Genomic DNA, 12,876 nt, shown 5'->3' on the forward strand with positions numbered 1-12,876 from the left:
TTTGAGATATCGACACCTTGCTCCTGGTAACTGTTCTAATATAACATGGCTGAATGTAAACAAAATCTCAGTTTTAAAGGATTCACAGTTTCCTGTGCTATTTTATGTGTCGGTCGGGTGAAAATCGTACCAGTGGCGTTCAAACCTAAATTTGAATTAAAAGTTAGTAGCCTTTTGTTGTTACATGAAATTTACAGAGAATGAACCTAGTAACACAAAAATGACCTTTTTTATGTAAGAATGTTGAAGAAACTAACTTTTAACCCTTTACACCTTTCTTTTAACCTTTTTTTACAAGTGAGGAAACTGGAAAAAGTGAAGACACTGACAATTTTGCATGAAAGGGGCGTGGTCCCAGTCTAATGGGCGTGATCTTCTGGTAACCACCTCCACTGTTCAGTACAGTCCCTTCAAAACAACATTTTATAACTTCTTGAACGAAGTTACGTCCAGACTTAATAGAAAATATACAAATACCTTATATTATTAATCAGTCATCAGTTACACAATGTAAATAATATTGTTTTTGTTAGGATAGTTACAGTTAGTTTAACATAAGACACACCCTTTTTTGGATTTGGAATTGGTCACTCCCAGTTAAAATTTCTGACTACAATGTTACACTCCACGTAAAGAAAATTGGTATTATATAACTATACAACCCAAAATAACTAAATGTAGGTTATTTAGACTTTTTTGCTTCTGTATTTGTTTTCAAGATCTTCATGCTTCCAGTTGAATTTCAGACATTGTGTACCTATCAAAACGCTTCTAGCAAAGCAAAATTCTATAATATTTCTGTGTTCAACTTTATAAATGTAACCCAAAGGGACGGGAGGGTCTAAATCATAAGTTTTTTGGGTGGGTGTGGCTAGAGTGGAGTAGGCGGGGTCACGTATCAGAAGTATGGTTTTGAACACTCCCACCTTCTTTCGACCAATGATTTCGGATCCAAACGCATTATGACACCATGATTATAAAATCACATGGAGGTCACGTGACTTTTGAAACGGCTCTAAACAGCTCTTGCACGAAAAATTCTTTTTCAAGGAATTTTTGAGGAAATTCGCCGCCTCTGTGCTGGTGTAAAAGCCAGTAAAATCACAAATTTCTTATTTTAATCGCCGTCATCTATCACGGATCGGTTTATTTTCGTTCCGAAGCCGACACACGTGAAGATGTACTGGATCTGGATTGCATTCGTTCCTACTTTGATAGATCCCGATTTTTTCACGTCCCCGGGAATTTACGGCCTCGTTAATTCTTATTAAAGCCGAATCGATCTGTTTATTATCGTTGCGGGGTTCTCTGTTTTCGTTATCCGGTACTTTCGGTCTGCGAAATTGTCCCTGGTTTGCGTATATCGCCCGACATCTGCGGCGGGCACAATGACGCTCGTTTCAGTGATGTTTCTCGGATATTGGCAACAAATTCCCCAGTTGTTCGAAAGCGATTTTATTAGGTTTAAGATTGGAAACGTAATTAGGGCTTTCTCTAACCCGAAATAGAAGACGGGAAACGGGGGCCCCGGCCAGATGCAATATGGCGGCAGGCCGAGGCCCCGTCGTAAAGCGCAATGTGTGGCATTTCTCGGGCAACATGGTAGATCGTCTCCATTGTTTGTTTACACTGGGCGAGCAACAGAACCGCTCCGTATCCATAAAATTACCCTTTTTTTCCGTTTCGTTTAGTTAGGAACATCGGCGTCCTTACGTTAAAACAAAAGAATACAAAATGTAAAAGTGAAACATTTAAATTAAGGGACGTGACTTGAAGAACTCGAACCAATCACTAGTAAGACCACGCCCCTATGTTAAGAGACATTTGATGAGTTAACTGTCAAAATTCGTATCGTTAGCTGTATTAAAATTTTGACAGTTAATAAACTAAGACAATTTTAAGAATGCAAAAATTTAAAAACATGACACTAACTAAAACAGTATTTTTTGGTTTTCATCTCCTATAACATTATCAACCTACAATCTTCAACGGTTTCTTATATTTTCACGTACATTAATTTGAACTACACACCCTGTATAACACTTAAATCAAGGACACTTTGAAGCATGCTGAGCTAGGATGGGAATGCTAATTTCTAAAAATGAGTATAAGCCTTATCACAGTATTATAGCAAAATAAAGCCTTCATTAAGTTTTTTTTTTAAACACTGTGTATAATACCACAAATTCTTATTGGAAGTTTGCATTATGTAAAGTGTCATTCTGCATGATATACCTACTTGATGATACTAATTGAGATACTTGGAATAAAGCAGTAAACGTAAATCACTAATGCTCGTAAAATATAAAAAAAAACTGAAACCACCCCCTTGTAACTTCTGCCAGCAGCACGTAAATCATCGGACTGATGCAAATTGCCACTTTAAGGGAAATTTATCGGTGCCACTTGAAACCACTGGCAATCACAATATTGACAAGCGCAGGTACACATGTTCTACCGAAAAATCCTTCAATTTCAGTATATTATATAAAAAAAATGGAGTGGAAGTTAGACCCACGTTATCTACACCTCCACCTTAGTCTTGCCATCAAGAGTAACGATGTTTTAATAGATAGAAACCAGATAATGTTGCCTACACCCAACCAGTGGCGTAACAAACCTGTTAGTAGTTTGTAATTGGTCAAAGAGAGGTAGAGAAAAATTTACAGCACAGTGATTAGTTTGTGATTGGTCAAGAAAAGCAGCTTTCAGCTTGCTGCTTTTTCTTGACCAATTACAAACTAGGAACATATATACCACAAGTTCTGTAATTTTGGCTTAAGAGCAAAGTGATCGAAAGATCACGTGTATACCCAACTGGCATAACACATTTACTGAATTTGAAGGGGTAATAACAGAAAATTCAGGACAAGTAAAGCCAAAACTGTTATGTATGATCTTTGGTTTTAATTCAGTCTATGGTACTGGTGAATTTTGTATTTTGAGTGAAGTTATCTATACATTGACATAATTTCGTGAAATGTACGATCTGCACAATAAGGCCTACAATATGTTGTGATAAAAGCCGTAGAAAACATCTCGGGACATAAGCTTAGTAGTGGTACTTCTGAGTTAACTTTAGGAAGTATCTCTTCTGAGAATATTAGAAAGGCGCTCCTCTTAAACCAAACATTCTACAACCTGCAACATCTCAGGTTAAGTTGCTTGAAGTTATATTTTACTTTTTTTTGGAGGTACTTGTAGGCTGCCACAATGAAGTATTGGCACTTCTGAGTTAACCTTAGGAAGTAACGAACCCATCTTAGAATATTAGAAAAGCGCTCCTCTTAAACCAAACATTCTACAACCTGCAACATCTCAGGTTAAGTTACTTTTTTGGAGGTTTGTGCAGATGGTGGCAATGAAGTATTGGCACTTCTGAGTTAACCTTAGGAAGTAACGAACCCATCTTAGAATATTAGAAAAGCGCTCCTCTTAAACTAAACATTCTACAACCTGCATCATCTCAGGTTAAGTTACTTTTTTGGAGGTTCGTGTAGACGGTGACAATGAAGTATTGGTACTTCTGAGGAAACTCTTAAATCAAACATTCTACAACTTGCAACATCTCAGGTTGTATAGTAGGCTCTTATTGGTGCGGATGAAAGTAACTCATTTTATGACTGAACATTTATGAATAATTTCATATTAACGATTTTATAAACTGTTGTTAACCACGTCACATATTTCTAAGCCATAATGGGGACAAACTGATGGTACGCTACTGAACAAAATTAGACGGAAAATTAGCGCGTCACTCAACCCAAGCACGACCAGGGCTGCCGAGCATATTCCCGTTAAAGATAAACAAAGAGATGAGAAGTGGGTGACAGATATTCCCGTCTATCCGGGGCCCCCAAATTTGAGGAGATCCATACTGTAAACCGTCACTGAATTTATTATAAACAAATTAGGCAGCGTTAATTTATTAGCGTCTTTATTGTTTTCCACTCTCGGGGAGATTTTTCTTTTTTCTTTTTTGAAGTCCCGGGACAGGACAGATGGTCGTCGTCACATTTTTAGTACCCGTTCAACTGAAAGTGACTTTTGTTTTTGTTACAGAACCGTTTGATTTTTCTGGTGTCTGACCATAAGGGTAACTTAGAACCTGTTGCGCCATCTATCAAGCAAACCGTACAAGTATAGCAAGTAGTGCAATGAAGCGCCATCTGTCTTGCAGAGTTCCAAGAACTCATCCAGTTTACAGCAGTTTGTAACGTGCGTAGCTAAACACATTCATAGATGACGCCACCACTCTTTTGAACAAGCAATAATGTGCATTTTCTCTTTCAGATGGAGCTGCTTGTTGCCTTATCACCAGTTTAAAGTTCTGCCACACTAAACTTTAACTTTAGAGAGGAAAGTTAGCATTAAGTAAACAGGGACTTAAAGCAAAGTTTCCCCAACTTAACTCGAACGAACTTTCAAGATTACCTGTACCCACTTTATCAAACTTAGGAGCGGGAAATTTGAATTTCCAATAAGAAAACTTTTCCCATTTAGCTCCTTGGGGAGAGAGGAATTTTGTTTTTTTCTTCGTGTTTACAGTTACTTTAAACAGAAACTGGGGGGCTGTTTCACTCTCTTAATAAAGTATTATGAATTTTAGGGATATTTTAGAAAATTTCCAATTTTTACTGTAAGATCACAAGAGTTTTCCTGTACATTTTCAGTTCCTGATTAATATTATTACAAACGTAATTTTTATCACACTTTTCTAAAGTTTAATAATTATTATATTCTACCCAATAATAAAAAGGGTTCATTTGAAATTCTCAAGAAAAAAAAAAATTTAAGTTTTTTGGGGTCAGTAACTTCAGCACATTCTTCCACTCTTCTTTTCTGATACTGAAAGAACTAAAATTTTTAAGTTGTCATCTAGTCTGTCTTCTTTCCAAATTTCTTGACAATTAACCAGCTAAGCTCGAATACACTTGGAAAACAATTTTCAAAAATCGCCAAAACAGTTAAAGTACTGTCCGGGTATTTTTATTTAGACTAATTGAGCTTTTTCCAATATTCTGTGAAAGTTTATTATTTAGTGCAAAAATTAAAATTTATGTGCCTTTATCAGCAAAATGGGGGTTTCAGTCATTAACTTTTTTGAAAATTAGGTAGGAGTTATGCATAATTTCATTTTTTATGGAAAACATCTAAAAGAAAAAGCTCTTTGCGATGTCATCTCTGACGAATCTCGACCCGCTGAATAACCAAACGAATCCGGCCCCTAATGGCTCCAGGATGTCTGGCGAAGCCCGAAAACAGCCCCCCTCGTCCATTAATAACCTCCTTACGTAATCCCTCGTTGACAAATTAATATATCTGGTATAAACGGGACCGGCGGAACATTAAAAATCACTTAATCTTTCCGGACGACCGCCTTTGATGTGCGTAAATTTGCAGATGATGCATCCTTCACAGTCCTGGGATTTTTTTAAGTGTCAAATTACCAAACGATTTTGACCTTGCCGGACTTCCGCCCGCCCACTGTCCCAAAACACTTCCGTTTTTTGGCATTTAAGGGCACCGGGGGGGCCGAGGGGGAGTTCCAAAAGGGCGAAACAATAACAAACCCTCGTAAATAAAAAGGAAACGGCAGGGCTCCAGTTACGGGGACATTTCGGGGAATTTGTCCGGCAATTCTCGGTTAATTGTTTCTCAGCCTTCGGGGATTGTCTTTCACAATGGTCTCCGAAATTCGGATAAGCACGTTTTGGATGGTGTATATTTAACATGTGGCCCTTTTCCTCTGGAAGGGACAGACTTTTGGGCGTCTGATGGTTTTATCGGACAGTGGCGCACAAGATGTCATGAATTAGGGAAATATGAATTGTACTAGCAAAATTCAGCTTTAATCAATTTCTACTAAACTTTCCAGAGTGTTCCATGTCATAATATTCATACTATTTGGGTGTTTCCTATTGTGCCTAGAAGTAATCAATTATTTTTTGGCCTTCATTATGATTATCTTGTAAACACTCGAAACCGCTCTATAATTAAGTTTCCTGTTTAATTCGATGTAGAATCAATATTACATGTTTACATCTGATCGTCAGAAAAATTAAAAAAGTGTCAGTAAAGTATAATATACGAATCAGTTTTATTCTCTTTTTTGTGCAACAGTTCGTACCAGTAATGTAACTGATGTAAAGTAAAATTGGAATTTGAAATCACTTTTTACAATAAACCAAAAAGGTGTTTGTGTTACGAAAGTGTAAAATGAAACTTTTTTGCTTTAGTACAACATGAATGCAAAAAAGACACCTTACACTTAAGTAGCACTAGGGTTGTTAAATTTCACGAAATATACAACTGAGATGAAATTTCATGAAATTTTAGATGCCATCTGAATAACAAGCAAACACCTGAAATTAATAAAACTTTTCAATAATTTCATATTTATCATGAAATTTTTTGTCAAGGCATTTGCATAGTTTTCATCAATAATTTTATTTAAGCCTTTAAAACAAGTCACAAATATTGCAATTAGAAATGAACATCAAATAGACACCTCAGTTTGAAGTTGAGCATTATAACATGACATATCAAAAGACAGGGATTTCATTTTTCATTTGTGATTAATAATTTTTTCTTAACTGAATCAAATGAAATATTTAAGGAAGTTTCCATGAAACATTCATAAACCATAACATTTTTGAAATTTCTCAGATTTCATTGAAATTTCTGATCATAAATTCAGATACAAATAGAGAAAGATCAGAAGAACGTAAATTTTTTGCCTAAAAGTAACTAGTAAATGAAGAGAAAAATTTAGTCTTTGTGGAGGCTATTTCATGAGAAAAAAAGTAAAATTATATTATATTGGTTGTTCACATGAAGTTTGCTTTGAAGGCCCTGAACTGTCTCAGCACAGTGAGTGTGTTTGGTCAAAAAAGCAGTTTTCAGCTTGCTACTTTTCCTTGACCAATTACAAACTACAAGCAGTGCGGTCATTCTCTCAAATACTATACCTGTAAACTTTTGTCTAGGTATGTGCAGGTGTGTAAGTAATGTAAAAGAGTGCAAAACTGAGCAAATCACTAGTGTGAACAATAAATAGACTATCTATTCTGAAAAGAGAACTAATGCAACCTTCTGTTTTAAACAATGTATTAAGCATTTATTTTTACCATAGAATAAGTTCAACACCTGTAATATTTTTAGTAGCAATCAAAAAATCTTGTCCAATTAACAAATTTTTTCAAATCACAGCTTTTAAACCGATGAAGTCACTGTTACCTAATCGACAGAGGCCATTTATAGGCAAATTAGGCTATTAAATCAAGTCAAACCCGGATTTGCTTAACCTTAACCCAAACCAAAATTTCCATAATTACCTTAGATTAGACAAATTAAAGAAAATTAAATCTCCTTGGTAGCACTTAATAAAACACTCGTGCACTAATTACAAATTAACTTTATTCGTTATCAAATCGAAAACCAAGTTAGCGTAAATTTGTACAAGAATTATTGTCAGTAAACCCTTCTAAATGGCAGTACAGTAGGTACCTATTGTGGTACTGGTTTAGTTAGATTTGGCGGCCTTTTTCGAGTCTCTGCCCAGTCTGATGGCTCCTGAGAACTGTTGGGAACCGACAAGGACAGCGGGTTGGGTCACCACACCAGAGCTGGTACCGTAGTTGCCATAGCTGGTGCCATAACTGTAGGCGTTGTTGGCGAGCGAGTTGCTGGCAAAGCTAGAGGCAGATCTAGCTTGGATTTCAGCCACTTGTTTGGCGAAAAGGGCATCACCAGCGGCACTGACAGAGCTTGAACCAGCGTTACCATAGGTGATTCCTGATCTAGTCTGGATGTCAGCGACTTGCCTAGCGAAGTTAGCGTCTACGCTAACGGAGGACACTCCACCTACTCCAGAAGAAGCGATGGCGCTAGCGGCCCCACCGTTGCTGCTTCCCAGACCTACTGCACATAAAAGTCTTAAAGATGGTGGGCTTAAGCAGTGGAAAGTGATACTTACCGATGGAACTGCCAGAGTCTACGGCAACACCGCTGGGTACTACTGAAACGGATGGGGCTCCGGAGGATACCACAGTTCCGCTAGGTATGACAGAGACGGCTTGTTGAGATACTGCAACACCTGGTTGGGAGAAAACAGCCACGGAAGGTTGGGCAACGGAGTAGGTTTGCACCACTTGGGGTTGCACTGGTACTGGTACTTGACGTTCGACTGTCACGACCCTGTCAACTGGGACGGGTACTTGGACTTGGTGTTCTACTGGGTAGGGAACTGGGCGGTCAACTGCTACTGGAACTTGCCTTTCAACGGTAACGGGCACTGGACGATCTACGTGCACTGCGTAAGGTACTTTGCGTTCCACGGTGTAAGGTACTGGCTTCTCTACAACTACTGGGACTCGTCGTTCTACAGTGACTGGTACTGGACGGTCAACATGTACTGGGTAGGGTACTTTGTAGGGTACAGCAACTTGTTTCTCGACAGGAACGGCATAGGGTTTGTTGATGTACACTGGGTAGGGCACTTTCCTTTCAATGTGGACGGGGTAAGGCTTGTCGACTGGTACTTCCACTTTGTATGGCACTGCTACGGGTACTTGACGTTCAACGGTGACTACAACAGGCCTGTCAACGGCGTATGGCACTTTCTTCTCTACATGAACGGCGTAGGGTTGTGGAACTGGTACGTGCACTGGAACTGGACGGTCTACAGCTACTGGTACTTGTTTTTCTACGGTGACTGGGTAGGGACGGTCTACAGCGACTGGAACCTCCACTTTCCTCTCAATGTGTACTGGATAGGGTCGGTCAACGGGTACTGGCACTGGCCTGTCGACTGGAACATGCACTTGACGATCCACAGCAACTGGTACAGGTCTGTCCACGGCATATGGTACTGCAACTTGTTTCTCCACTGTAACTGGAACTGGATGAGGAACGGGCACCTGGACAGTTCTGGTGTGAACAACTTGTTGCACTTGGGGTTGTGGTTGTACAGCTACGACGGAGGGTTGTTGTTGCACAGCTACAACAGCAGGTTGCTGTTGCACAGCCACAACAGAGGGTTGCGATTGGTAGGCGACAACAGAGGGCGCAGAAGCTACAGAGTAGGAGGTTGGGGCGGCAGCTACGCTGTAACCATAACCGTAACCAGCTTTAGGGACAACACCGTAGCTGTAAGCAGTAGGGGCGGCGGCTACACCGTTGCCAACTCCGTAGGAGACTACACCGTTACTAACTCCGTAGGGAGCAACACCAACTCCATAAGCGGAACCAAATGAGTAGGCGTTGGTAAGACCTGAGCCGTAGACGGGGACTTCACCAAATACGCTACGTTTGCTGTTTTTGGAGTCTTTTGTTGCAGATTTGGGGGATTTTTGGTCTGCGGCCAAGGCGCAGGCCAGTCCTACAAGGAAGAGTAGCGCCTGAAACAATTACACACATTTTAATTTAAACATATACTCATCAACTAATGAACATTCATCATTGAATTCACAATTTGAACACTCTGTTTATTTTTGTATTCTTAAGCCTCTAACATTATTTTTATTTCTTCGAGTTATTACGTAAAAACTCGGTGGCATATGTTTTCTCACACAATTAACAATACTATAGAAACATGAAATTTGGGTTGAGGTTTACGAAGCAAATTACTTTTGACAGAAAAATATCGGCGAAAGCCACAGGACTATCAAATACATATAAAATATAAAAAATACAACTGAAAGCTAATTTAACCTAATTAAACCACCCTGTATAATAAAGATTTAATTATTATATGCCGTTAGTAATTTGCTAATTCTTATTAAGCTCCAATTGAAATGACAAACTTGAGAAATTCCAAAATTTCTTTTAACTCCTATATTTGAAGGAATAATAGCGTTGAAAGAAACGTTAAACAGCAAATTTGGAATTTGCACTATTGGCAAATTGAAGAAAAAAACAAAAAACATTTTATTATGCAGTACCTACATTAATAATAAAAAAGTTAACGAGTAAACTGCTCAAGATTTCAAGTATTGTGTCAAATTTACTATTTTCTTCTGTATAAATTATTCCCTGTAAACTGTGCTGATGAGTATGGATAATACTGTTTAAAAGCCTAGCACAGTGGTTATAGTTTGCGTTTGGTCAAAATAACAACTTTCAGGTTGCAGCTTTTTCTTAATCAATCACAAACCACAAATACTGACAATTGTGTTTTGTAAAACAATAAAATGCACAGCACTGCATATCTCTCAAATCGTTTAAATTCCAAGATTGTTCATGAAAGCTTTTAACGTTCCAGCAATAAACCGTGTAAAATATGATGGAGTTACTAATAGTAAAAATAAATTAATAATAATTATTGCAGATCTAATGAACTGAATGTGTAAACTGGATCGTCGACGTAACAGCTGCACAATAGATTTTTGTACAAAGAAAATGACCAACAACGACTCGTCGCCCCAATTAATTGCAAATTTACAACCTCGCGCCTAGTAAATATTATTAAATTCCATTCCGCTTATACACTTTTATTGTTTTTGGACCAATTTTATTGTTGAACAAATAAATGTCTTGTTGTACTTACGAAAGTCTTCATCGTGGCCGGTTCAACACCAACTGATACTTTGATCGATATCGGTATCGACTTTTATACGTCGACCCGAGGGAGAAGACTGGTTTAGTAAAATAATATATTTTATTTTTTGGGAAAAAACTATCTCAGGTCGTTGCGAATAAATTAATTTAACTATTTAGAATCAGACCGGTCTGATAAAATGTGTTCATCTCGATTTTCAGGATTTTGTAATGGCCCAAGTCGACGACCATTAATCAACCAGAATTGGGCTTACATATCGATAGTGATATCGACTGTTTTTTTAATAGAAAATGTCATAACTAACGATGATTTTTGTTTAGTTGTGTTTGCAAAAAATAAGCAGTAACTAGGTGTTCAACAACTAGTCAAATTTAGCAGAAAAACAAATAATAATTGTTGTCTATTGCTTCCTGTATTGTGTACTGTTAATTAAATTTCAACATCAAATTTTCGTTTTTCAGATATTTTCAGGAAAAAACTCTTCATAGGAATAAAGTCTGGACTATTTGGTGTCCAGTAATCCATTCAGATGAACTAAGAGAATCTTCTCTCAAACCTCTTTATTATCTTCACTAAATTTCAAAAAGTAACACTTGAATGTTTTAGGGTTTTTTTTTAATTTATGACAATATTATTGAAAGATGAAAAATCAATGTTCTGTAATAACAAAGATGGAGAAGAACATTACGACATGCGTCAGGTCAGTTGAGGAGAATGGATATGACGTCACTTGATGATTGGTCACATGACCACTTTATCAAAAAGTCTGGTTAAGATCTGGTGATCAACTATAAAATGATGTCATTTGCAATTATTTTCAGGCTGCCATCATACTTCAAATTATGAAGACTAACATGTTTTGTCTGGTAAACTTCTTATTTAGACACTCTGAATGTAATTCTTAGGTAATACCCAAGGAAATTGGTGGTAATTACTTTCAGCCTTCTAAAACTACCTCTAGAGGGCAAAAATTATAGTTTCGGTTGATTCTCCTTAAAAATGCAATTTTTGTAATCTGCAGGTTCTGCAGAGAAGAACCAGAAACACCCCACCACATCTTGCTGGAGTGTTATGCTGTACGCCACAGAAGACTAAACACACTGGGATTATACCAGCAGACCCACTCAATATCCTGATATTCCTAAAGGAACTAAATCTGAAAGGGCTGCTATGAACAAGGAAACTTTGGGATAGCAGAAGAAGATGGGGTACAATAGATCTAATCAGGTCGCAGTACATCTGTCACCATCCACATCTACCATTACCATTACCATTATTACTTATATCAATCTTTTTACATAAATGTTTCACTGGAAACGAAAATTTGTAATTTATCTGACAGCCAAAAAACAATTTAGTTCCTACGTGAAGCACCAGAGAGAGTGCTTTTGTGTTTGAGTTTTTTAAGGTTTTTTGAAAAATTGGTGAGTCTTTTAATATCCCTTTGAAATGCTGTATTCATTATGTCACTGTATATTAAACTATTACCTGAAACAAATTAATTAAGTTAACCTTTCTCCATCAATCTAGTGTGGTTTTACAAGTTGATCAAATATCAAAGCGTATGACATCAGAAAATGTTTTTTTTTAATATGGCAAACGTATTGTGACCTGATTTGTACAAAAATTTCTTATTATTAGTCTTAATACTGTGTTAAATTATATAAATCAATGCATTATAAAGTTTTGTACTAAATTTCTCAATTAGTTCTGATTTACATAAAAAATAGTTTTAGCGTGATTTTTAAAAATTTGGTTACAAAAATAACCTTTACCTAGTGAAAAACAAAACGATTAATATGCTTTCGATCTTAAAATCCTAAAGGTCGATAACGATATTAATTTTTAACCAGCTGTCGCTGATTAATTATTCACCGGTAACGAAGCCATTTCGGACTTTTAGGTTAGAATCGTCCTTGTTATTCCGCACAACATTCTTGACAAAACCAAAAAACTTTTAATGACGATTTGATACAGATTTGTCGTCAAGGTCGTCGCGCATCCTCGTAAATGGTCATTAGCATAAATAAAGCGATTTATTTTATTTTTTTTAATTTTTACAACACTAGGCCCGTAATTTATGTCAGTCGGACAGCCCGAATTATTAGCTTACGTAACGAGTAATCGATTAGAGTAGACCGGGGTCGACGTTATCGATATTCTCTACTATTTAGACAACGCATTAATTCTGAAAATAGCAAAGTCAGACTGCTTGGCACCAGAAACAGGAAACCGAAGGGTGTTCCGCCCCTCTACTGGAACTAAAATAGGCCTTCATTAAATCTGTCGTTCGGTAACGGCGATTAAGCTTGGTT

The 12,876-nt window shown here is 37.3% G+C and overlaps 1 protein-coding gene across 2 annotated transcripts; it reads right to left on the reverse strand.

Annotated features, from left to right (window-relative positions):
• Positions 1–7,399: 7,399 nt before the first annotated feature.
• On the reverse strand, positions 7,400–10,706 carry LOC145731651 (uncharacterized). Of its 2 annotated transcripts, none has more exons than XM_081983533.1 (3): positions 10,550–10,706; positions 7,979–9,401; positions 7,400–7,920 (listed from the first exon to the last, which is right to left on the reverse strand). In XM_081983533.1, the coding sequence occupies exons 1-3, from the start codon at positions 10,559–10,561 to the stop codon at positions 7,526–7,528; spliced, it is 1,830 nt and encodes a 609-aa protein (XP_081839659.1). In that variant the 5' UTR covers positions 10,562–10,706; the 3' UTR covers positions 7,400–7,525. The 2 variants fall into 2 exon arrangements, with proteins under 2 accessions (XP_081839659.1, XP_081839658.1); XM_081983532.1 differs by having other exon boundaries at positions 7,400–7,923.
• Positions 10,707–12,876: the final 2,170 nt, after the last annotated feature.

Source organism: Ips typographus, linkage group LG7, assembly GCF_016097725.1.
Source record: "Ips typographus isolate SLU linkage group LG7, UJ_Ityp_2.0, whole genome shotgun sequence".
Lineage (NCBI taxonomy): Eukaryota > Metazoa > Arthropoda > Insecta > Coleoptera > Curculionidae > Ips > Ips typographus.

Bases quoted from the DNA above. Each gene is read 5' to 3' on its own strand.
- LOC145731651 (XM_081983532.1), bottom strand. The intron at 7,924-7,978 runs GTAAGTATCACT...TTTTATGTGCAG, and splicing joins AGACTCTGGCAGTTCCATCG to TAGGTCTGGGAAGCAGCAAC.